Source organism: Saimiri boliviensis, chromosome 5, assembly GCF_048565385.1.
Source record: "Saimiri boliviensis isolate mSaiBol1 chromosome 5, mSaiBol1.pri, whole genome shotgun sequence".
Taxonomy (NCBI): domain Eukaryota; kingdom Metazoa; phylum Chordata; class Mammalia; order Primates; family Cebidae; genus Saimiri; species Saimiri boliviensis.
The window spans coordinates 43,617,078-43,627,975 of record NC_133453.1 but is presented as its reverse complement, the minus strand read 5'-3'; the positions used below and the strand labels follow the sequence as shown (position 1 = coordinate 43,627,975).

Here is a 10,898-nt window from a genome sequence, read left to right as displayed (position 1 = left end):
TGACAATATTGTCACAATTGAGTTATATGCCATGTTAATAGTATAGATGTTTTAATCACTGTTTTAAATGTCTCCAAAAAGATTACACTAGCATCTAATGTCAAGAGGAAATGTTTCCATAGAAATAGCACAGCAGAGAATGAAAACAACAGTCGAATATAGATTTGGTATGAGAGACACAAAACTCTTAGAAGGAATGACCACATTTACCTACTTTCAGCAAAGCAATAAAATCAAACACAGCCTTTCTATAACCTAAGAAAGGAAGATACCCACAAGTAGATGAATCTGTGTTGCATTTTGCTACTGAGAAGTTGCACAAAGATTGCCCATCCTGGCATCTGAAGGCAGAGGAAATTGCCAAGTCCTTCAGAATACGTGAAAGGAATTTCAAAGCAACAAGATGCTGGTATGACTGATTCATATGAGACACATCACTATAATTGTGTCATGGTTTCATTGGTAGTATTTTTGTTCCTGGTCCATAAAATAACGGTACATCTGGCCATCAATTATGTCTTAGATCAAATGAAATTCCCCCAAACTGTAAATGCTGCAAGGTTTGGCTATGCCCTGGAACTGACAATACTGAGCTGGATGTGAGGAAGTGAGGAATGATGAGGCAACATAGAAAGACCAGACTTCTCTTGTAGGATTCTGGGTGGCACCAAAAAGTGAACATGGGATCAACTTATAACCGGTATGGCAGGAAACCTTTAATGAATGAAATAGAGTAGCTAGAGATGAAATGACAAAGGTGTCACTTGGAGAGGTGATCTCTCCTCTGCCCTACACTCACTGGAGACCTTCTGTACTCAGGGGGTGTGTTAGTCCATTTTGCATTGCTATGAAGAAACACCTGAAGCTGAGTAATTTATAAAGAAAAGAGGTTTATTTGGCTCATGGTTCTGTAAGCTGTACAAGCATGGCACCAGTATCTGTTCAGCTTCTGGTGAGGCTTCAGGAAGTTTCCACTCATGGCAGAAGGCAGAGAGCACGTGAGTTCCATGGCAAGAGAGGGAGCGAAGAAAGGGAGGAGGGAGGTCCCAGACTCTTTTTAACAATCAGATACTGCATGGATTCATTACCATGGCAAGGGCACCAAGCCACTTCTGAGAGATCAGCCCCCGTGACCCAAACACCTCCCAGCAGGCCCCACTTCCAATGTTGGGGATCACATTTCAACATAATTGGAGGGGACAAACATCCCAACAATATCATGGGGGATACGCAGAAACTTAATGACCCTCACATTAGGGAAACAGCAGGCACCAGAAGGGCCCCTAAGGGCTCCTGCTGGGCCAGGTGTGGGCCCCTAGTGGCTGCAAGAGGCTGTCCAGGGATCCTAGAGGAGAGCAGCCGAAGAAAGGCTAAGGGCAGCAGCCAGGCACCAGTTAGCATGAAAATATTCTAATATTTAGAAAATCTTTGTGGTCACATTGATGTTTACTGGTTAAATATCAGCCCTGCTTTCCTGTATATCATGGAAATTAAAAGTCAGATTGTGAAAGTCTGGGCGCAGTGGCTCACACCGGTAATCCCAGCACTTTGGGAGGTGGAGACAGGCAGATCACTTAAGGTCAGGAGTTCGAGACTAGCCTGGACAACATGGTGAAACCCTGTCTCTACAAAAAATACAAAAATTAGCCAGGTGTGGTGGCAGGGACCTGCTATCCCAGCTACTCAGGAGGGTAAAGCAAGAGAATCCCTTGTTGAGCCTGGGAGGCAGAGGTTTCAGTTAGCCGAGATCATGCCACTGCACCCCAGCCTGGATGACAGAGTGAGAACTTGTCTCAAAAAATAAAAATAAAAAAATAAAAAAATTTAAAAAAAGAGCCAGGCTGTGGAGTCAGACATGGGCCTGAATCCCTGCAGGATGACCTTAACTCAGCCATTTAACTTCTTATAGTCTCATTTGTCTTTTCATTTTGTAATGGAGAAAACATTTGATTCTATAGGTTTCTTAGAATTAAATGAGATAAGATACGTACAATACTTCAGCATGGGGCCCAGCACATAGAAAGTACTCCCTAAACCAAAGCTGCTAGCAATTCTCATGCACAAGGAGCCAGGTAATTTGTCCAGTCATTAGTGGATGACTCATTTTGGACTGGCTATGTTGAAGATGTGGGGTTTAGGGTTTGACTGTTGATAGCCATTAAAAGACAAGCACAACGAGAACATCTGGTTTCCATTGAAATTCTAGGCCCTGTGTTATTTGAGTCAGCTTAGGATTTCTTCCCCCTACCTCCAAAACAACTGAAAGCTTTGTCCTATATTTACCATTGCTAAGTGAGTTGAAAATGTTCTTTATTAAAAAACAGGCCCCAGGACAGTATGGGAGACAGCTATCTATTTTGCAAGTTGCCTTTCCAGTAAGTACATATTACACAGTCAACTCACCATGGTAAAGCAGTTGAGACATTTCTCACTGACCTTTCTAGCCCCTATTATTTAATGCTCAGCAAATCCTGTATGGAAAATATTATCAAAATTCACAGCTAATGGGTGAATTTAGCACTGTGTCTTTAATATATGCCTTCTCACCCTAATTAGTGGTTATTTTGTACAATTTTTCCATATTATACATACTATTACAGTTAATATGCTTAGAGTTACATCTTTGTGCCTTTGTCTAATTATTTTGTTAGAAATTCTTAGAAATAGAGTACCTAGAATAAGTGGTATACAGATTTTTTTAAATGAACATATATTGCCCTCCAGAAAGTTTTTACCAATTTATAATTTTAGCAATAGTGTATAAAGGTATATTTTCTTATACCCTCAACATTTAAATCTTTACTAATCTGGTAGGCAAAAATGCCATCTTATTGCTATTGCTTCAATTTGCATTTCTTCATTTACTCATTAGTTAATCATCTTTATGTTTGCTTATAAAATGGATTTCCTACTCTGTGAAATTTCTCTTTGAATCTTTTGCTGATTTTTCCAAAGACTGCAGATAGTTTTACTCAGTTATCAGCATTATTTAAAATGCATATAATAAATTTAAACACAGGCCAGGTATAGTGGCTCATGCCTACAATTCCAGTGCTTTGGGAGGCCAAGTCAGGAGGATCACTTGAACCCAGGAGTTCAAGGCTGCAATGAGCTATGCTCCTGCCACTGCACTCCAGCCTGGGCAATGGAACTGTCTCTAAAAATAAAATAAAATAAATATAAATATAAATATAAATATAAATATAAATACAAATGAAGAACTCATAGAATCATAGAATCATGACTTTGTCAAAACCCAATTACTTCCCAAAGGCCCTGCTATGGTCTGATTGTGTCCCCTTCAAGATTCAAATGTTGAAATTTAATTGCAATATAATAGTGTTAAGAGGTGGAGGTGATCAGGTCATGAGGGTAGAGGCCTCATAAGTGAGATTAATGACGTTATCAAAGAGGTGCAAGGGCATTGTTTGTCCCGTTTAGCCCCGTCATTCTGCCATTTGAAGACACTGAGGAGACGCCATACATGAAGAACTACTCTCACCGGACATCAAATCTGCTGACACCTTAATCTTGGAATTCCCAGCCTCCAGACCTGTGAGCAACAAAGTTCTATTACTTATAAATTACCCAGTTTGTGGTAGTTTGTAAGAGCAGTAGGAACTGACTGAGAGAGGTCCCACTGCCTAATACACTGGGGATTAGGGATGCAACATGAATTTTGGAGAGACACAAGCATTCCATCTATAACAGGGAGACAGGAGACTGAAAGCAGGTACAGCAGCAAAGGGGTAGGTGGCTACAGGTGGGCATCCTGCCAGGTGGAGCAGCCAGCTCCAGTTGTGAGGTATGGAGCCATCCTACCTGCTGATGGTAGGGAACCTCAGTGGTAGAGGGGAGTGGTAGACGGGGAGCCTCAGTGGTAGAGGCAGAAAATGCACCATCTCCTTCTCTGTTGATTAAGTCACCTCAGGAGGAAATCAGTGTATGTGCTAAGGTTATGGATTCCTGTCTGTCTTTTTTCTATATAGTTATAGAGTTATAGAATGTATGGTTTGGGGTTTGAGTTTTTGCTTATAATTTTTATTCATCAGTTCATATATGAATATCCATTTCTTTCCAACTGGATTATAAACTCTTTTAAGGTAAAATTTCTTTGTAGAATTTTTTTTTTTTTTTTTTGAGACAAGACCTTGCTCTGTCTCCCAGGCTGGAGTGCAGTGATGTCATAATGGCTCACTGCAGCCTCAACCTCCCAGGCTCAAGCGATCCTTCCACCTCAGCCTTCCAAGTAGCTGAGACTATAAGCTTACACCACCACTCTCAGCTAATATTTTGTATTTTTTTTAAAGATTGGGTTTGACCGTGTTGCCCAGGTTGGTCTCAAACTCCTGGGTTCAAGAGACTTGCCAGACTCGGCCTCCCAAAGTGCTGGGATTATAGGCATAAACCAGTGCACCCAGCCTTTAGGATTCTTAATATTTAGCAAAGTTTTAACTACATAATAAATACTCAAATACCTATAATATCTGCATATCATACAACCTACTAATAATGTAACAGAATTTTTAAGATTAAGTAATATTTAGTATATTGATATTAATATTACTTAATATTAAGTACTTAAGACTTAAGACTTATTAATATTACTTAATACTTAAAATTAACAATTAGTACTTAATATTAATATTAAGTATATTATTAATGAACTATTATTTGGTTCCTAGATTTGTAAAATGGGACAATAGAAAGGAGGATACATAGGAAGGCAAATGGGAAAATGAGGTATTCTTTTTTGGTCACAGAATTTTTCAGTTAGAAGGGGTCTTAAACATTATTAATATCTTTATTTTACAGAAGAAAATGAGACTCAGAAAGGAGTGACTAACCTGTTTTTGATTTTTCTTTTTTAAAAAATAAGATCATAGATATTGTTTTGTAGCAGCTTTTTTCATTTATAAAACATAACTCCTCACATTTTTAGATTTTCTTCTATAGCATCATTTTTAATGACTGTGTGATATTTTAGTATAAGCGTATGAGTCAATTTACTTAACCAATCCTGGAGAAGTATTTTAACCTACAATATAAATATTACTCATTCTAAGTATTTAAAAAAAAAAAAACAACTATAAACCAGGTCTGGTTTTTAAGAAGTGCATATATTGTTACTTTGGTATAAAGACTTAAAACTCGGTCCCCCAGTGTTACCTGGCAGAGGCTTTGGCAGCAGATGGTCAGCATCTTAGGAGATGATTATATGAGTATAAAAGGAAAACATCCATAATCCCAGTGCTTTGAGAGGCCAAAGCAGGAGAATCACTTGAGGCCAGGAGTTCAAGACCGGGCTGGGCAATAATGGGAACCTTACCCCATGTCTAATAAAAAATAAAATAAAATAAAGTAAAAATGAATTTTAAAAAAATTAGGTAAGAAAAATTCATCCTACTCCATTAATAGAATTTATACTCATTCTAAATTAATTAACCAAAATAATAGGGTTTTACTTTATTTCATAGAATCAGAAGGTCTTACAGTAGGAAGGGAATTTCAAAGCTACTTAATCCCAAACACCCATTCAATAGCTGGATCCTGTCCAGTAGCCTCTCCATGAAGTTCTGCAGCAAGACTTACATGACAGAGACAGCCCCACTTTCTGAAGGCAGTTAGAAAGTACTTCCACATGCTGTTACAGGATCTATTTCCTTGTAACTTCCTCCCACTTGTTTACCAAACAATACTTTTGGGACCAAACAGAACGAGTTGAATTCCCCTGACACATGGCAGCACTTGTAGTGTTTGGAGACAGTTCTGATGGCCTCTACCAACATATGCTATCCCCACCCTCTTCCTGCCCCACCTTCTCTAGACTAACATCTCCAGCTCCTCATATGGTGGCCATTGTTTTTGTCCCTTGACATCTGCTGTTGTTTTTTCCTGAATATGATCCAGTTTGTCTACATTCCTCAAAGGGTGGGCCTACGGCACTCCTGATTAGGGGTTGCAAAATAAAAAAACCTCCAGGGACTAGACCCTAACTAAAAATAAACATGAGGCCAGGCGTGGTGGCTCACCCCTGTAATCCCAGCACGTTGGGAGGCCGAGGTGGGTGGATCACCTCACTAGCCTGGCCAACATAGTGAAATCCTGTCTCTACTGAAAATACAGGCTAGTCTCCTAGCCAACATAGTGAAATGTGGTGTGATGGTGTGCACCTGTAATTCTAGCTACTCGGGAGGCTGAGGCAGGAGAATTGCTTGAACCTGGGAGGTGGAGGTTGTAGTGAACTAAGATGAAGCCACTGTACTCCAGCCTGGGCAACAAAGTGAGACTCTGTCTCAAAAAAAATTTTTTTAAAAAGAAAGAAAGGAAGGAAGAAAAGAAAAGAAAGGCCAGGCACAATGGCTCATGCCTATAATCTCGGAACTTTGGGAGGCCAAGGCAGAAAGGACTGCTTCAGTCCAGAAGTTTGAGACCAGCCTCCACAACATAGCAAAACTTCATCTCTACAAAAAATACACAAATTAGCCAGATGTGGTAGCATGCACCTGTAATCTCAGCTACTTGGGAGCCTGAAGTAAAGAAATCACTTGAGCCCAGGAGTTCTAGGCTGCGGTGAGCTGTGATTGCACCATTACATTCCAGCACAGGCAACAGAGCAAGGTGCTGTCTCAAAAAAAGAAAAAGAAAAAGAAAGAGAGAGAGAGGAAGGAAGGAAGAAAGGAAGGGAGGGAGGGAGGGAGGGAGGGAGGGAGGAAGGGAAGGAAGAGAAAATTATTCCAGAATGGACAACAGAGCAAGACCCTGTCTCAAAAAAAAGAAAGAAACAAAGAAAAAGACAAGAAAGAAAATTATCTAACTCCAAACCATGCATTCATCTTCCGAATATGTGAATATGATAGTAGAACCCACTTTTTACAACTTTCATTCATTTATTCAACAAATACTTATTAATACTTAATGCATACCTACTGGTACCAGACACTATTCTAGGCACCAAGGATAAAGAAGTAAACAAAACAGAGTTCCTACCCTTGTTGAGCTCACATTCTAATAGGGAACAGAGAGTAAACAAGTAAGCCAATCCGTAGATGATATGATGTCAGTTTGTAATAAGGGCTATGTAGAAAAATTAAGCAGGAGCCAGGCGCCATTGCTCACGTCTATAATCCCAGTACTTTTGGAAGCCAAGGTGGGTGGATCACCTGAGGTCAGGAGTTCAACCCCAGCCTGGCCAACATGGCAAGACCTCCGTCTCTACTAAAAATACAAAAATTAGCCAGACGTGGTGGCACATGTCTGTGGTCCCAGCTACTCAGGAGGCTGAGGTTAGAGAATCACCTGAACGTGGGAGACAGAGGTTGCAGTGAGCCAAGATGGCACTCACAGCCTGGGCGCTGTGAGACAGAGTGAGACCTGTCTCAATCAATCAATCAATCAATCAATCAACATTAAACTTTAAAACAGAGCAGGATCAGGGATAAAGAAGAATGGGGGCAGAGTGACACTTCAGACAGAGTAGTCAGGAAGAGGCCTTGGAAGGTGACATTTGAGCACAGACTTGAATAAAGGTAGAGAAACCAGGCAAACACCTGGGAATCCCAGGCCAAGAGAAAGGCAAGGCCAAAGGTCTCTCGTGGAAACATGGCTAGTTTCTTTGAGAAACAAAAAGGAAAGCCAGCGTAGCCACAGCAGAAGAAGGAGGAGGTAGAAAATGTGATGTGAGCCAGGCAGGAACCAGGTCATGTATGACCTGGAAAGCCATGTAAAAACTTTAGATTTTGTCCAATATGGCTGGAAGACATTGGAGGACTGGGAACAGGAGCATGACATGGTCTACTTTTTATTTTGAGGGATCACTTTGGCTGTTAGGTAAGAAACACACTGAACATATGTAGAAGAGACAAGAGAGACTTGATTTTTTTTCTTTGTGTCTTTCTTTTTTTTTTTTTTAGCTCTAGCAGTGCCATTTATTACATTATCAGAAGGGTTTAGCAGCCATCTCAAAAATAATAATAAAAAATAAGAGGGACACAGCTAGTAATAATAAGGAGGTATAAACAGAACAGAGTCCTCGGAGGCAACACAACATATCTACAACCATCCAATCTTTGACAAACCTGACAAAAACAAGCAACGGGGAAAGGATTCCCTGTTTAATAAATGGTGTTGGGAAAACTGGCTAGCCATATGCAGAAAGCAGAAACTGGACCCCTTCCATACACCTTACAGTAAAATTAACTCCAGATGGATTAAAGACTTAAACATAAGACCTAACACCATCAAAACCCTAGAAGAAAATCTAGGCAAAACCATTCAGGACATAGGTGTAGGCAAGGACTTCATGACCAAAACACCAAAAGCATTGGCAACAAAAGCCAAAATAGACAAATGGGACCTAATCAAACTCCACAGCTTCTGCACGGTAAAAGAAACAGTCAGTAGAGTGAATCGGCAACCAACAGAATGGGAAACATTTTTTGCAGTCTACCCATCTGACAAAGGGCTGATATCCGGAATTTACAAAGAACTAAAACAGATTTACAAGAAAAAAACAAGCCCATTCAAAAGTGGGTGAAGGATATGAACACTTTACAAAAGAAAGTTTGTTTTGAGGCCAAACAAACATGAAAAAATGCTCATCATCACTAGTCATTAGAGAAATGCAAATCAAAACTACATTGAGATACCATCTCACGCCAGTCAGAATGGCAATCATTAAAAAATTTGAAGACAACAGATGCTGGAGAGGATGTAGAGAAATAGGAATACTTTTATACCGTTGGTGGGAGTGTAAATTAGATCAACCATTGTGGAAGACAGTGTGGCGATTCCTCAAGGACCTAGAAATAGAAATTCCATTTGACCCAGCAATCCCATTACTGGGTATATATCAAAAGGATTATAAATCGTTCTACTATAAGGACACATGCACACGAATGTTCACTGCAGCAGTTTACAATAGCAAAGACCTGGAACCAACCCAAATGCCCATCAATGATAGACTGGACAGGGAAAATGTGGCACATATACACCATGGAATATTATGCAGCCATCAAAAACGATGACTTTGTGTCCTTTGTAGGGACATGGATGAACCTGGAAACCATCATTCTCAGCAAACTGACACAAGAACAGAAAATCAAACACCGCATGTTCTCACTCATAGGTGGGTGTTGAACAATGAGAACACATGGACACAGGGAGGGGAGCACCACACACTGGGGTCTGTTAGGGGGAAATAGGGGAGGAACAGTGGGGGGTGGGGAGTTGGGGAGAGACAGCATGGGGAGAAATGCCAGATATAGGTGAAGGGGAGGAAGGCAGCAAATCACACTGCTGCTTGTGTACCTATGCAACAATCTTGCATGTTCTTCACATATACCCCCAAACCTGAAATGCAATAAAAAAGAAAAAAGAAAAAAAAATAAGGAAGCATAATGAACAAAAGGGAAAACAGTAGCTTCAAACACCCAACTTTCCTTTTAGGAAGTCCCTGGGCCACAAGTCAATATTTGTTTCAAACATACTTCAAGGAGAAAGGAAAGGAGAGGCATTTTCTAGCCTCAACCTACTCCACACGACTTGGCTGGTGATCTGGTAAACTTGATCATAGCAAGTCCTAGACCAGCTCAGCCACTGTGTGGATCTTCTGATGGCGAATGAGGTTGCAGTGTCTATTAAAACTTTTCCCACATTCAACGCACTGGTGAGGTCGCTCCCCCGTGTGGCTTCTCTGATGTTCAACGAGAAATGAACGCCGACTGTAGCTCTTACTGCACTGGTTGCACTGATAGGGCTTTTCTCCTTTGTGTATTCTCTGATGCTGGATAAGACCTGCACTCTGACTGAAGGCCTTCCCACACTCCTTACAGTGGTACCGTTTCTGTATATTGTGGATTCCTCGGTGATTAAAAAGACCAGAACTTCGACTGAAGGCTTTCCCACATACATTACATTCATAAGGTCTTTCTCCAGTGTGAATTCTTTGATGTCGAATGAGACCTGAGCTCTGAGTAAAGCTCTTCCCACATTCATCACATTTGTGTTGCCCCTCTCCTGAGAGGTTTCCCCACTGCCTCTGTATCCTATCCTTATGTTCACCAACTTCTCTATGTGGGAGATCCTGCTGTGATACCTCCCAGGTCTGCTCATTAAACATTTTCCCATGTGGTTCCACTATCTTAAGACAATCTTTCCTTAGCACCAACTCTCTGTCCTCAGTCTTGGTCATCTCATGAGACCCGGAAGGCGCGAGGTGCGAGCGGGGCTTACCGGCCCTGCGTTGCTAGGAGCGCGGCACCCTTTGTGTCTTTCTTACACCTCTTTTACAACTCTGGTAAGAACCTATTTAGAGTTTATTAAATATTTCAGCACCAATGAAATGGACGGGATTAATGTAGTGCCCAATCAAAAAGGCATGAGCTTTAGAATACTTGCTTTAAAAGTTATTGTAAAGTTCAGCCATTCATGAAATGTGAAATGCTTATGTTGAAAATTACTTCCAACTGTTCACGAAGATATATGTACCAAGAAACTAATGTAACTCTGCACGTGTCAGAACCCTGGAGGCAAACAGCTAAGGTTGGTCTCAACAATGTTTCTTTTAAGAAAGTAGATGCCAATGCCATTTCAAAGAAAACTGTACAGAAACTAAGGTTATCAATGCAGAGGTAAAGAAGCAAAAGGAAATACTGTAGTTAAAAGCTCTGCATTTTAACTATGCTGTGTGTGTTATTAACCGTAAAAACTGCATGTATAAATGTATTCAATCAGCCATGCGTGGTGGCTCACGCCTGTAAGCCCAGCACTTTGGGAGGTCGAGGTGGGCAGATCAAGAGGTCAAGAGTTCAAGACCAGCCTGGCCAACACAGTGAAACCCTTTCTCTACTAAAAATACAAAAATTAGCCAGGTGTGGTGGCATGTGCCTGTAGTCCCA

The 10,898-nt window shown here is 40.8% G+C and overlaps 1 protein-coding gene across 1 annotated transcript; it reads right to left on the bottom strand.

Moving 5' to 3' along the window:
- Positions 1–9,500: 9,500 nt before the first annotated feature.
- LOC101043197 (uncharacterized) lies at positions 9,501–10,459 on the bottom strand. The gene has a single exon (XM_003925702.4). It carries the CDS (start codon positions 10,190–10,192, stop codon positions 9,581–9,583), a length of 612 nt encoding a protein of 203 aa, XP_003925751.2. The 5' UTR covers positions 10,193–10,459; the 3' UTR covers positions 9,501–9,580.
- Positions 10,460–10,898: the final 439 nt, after the last annotated feature.

Coding starts and splice junctions, on each gene's coding strand:
- LOC101043197 (XM_003925702.4), bottom strand. CDS start 10,192: ATGACCAAGACTGAGGACAGAGAGTTGGTGCTAAGGAAAGATTGTCTT.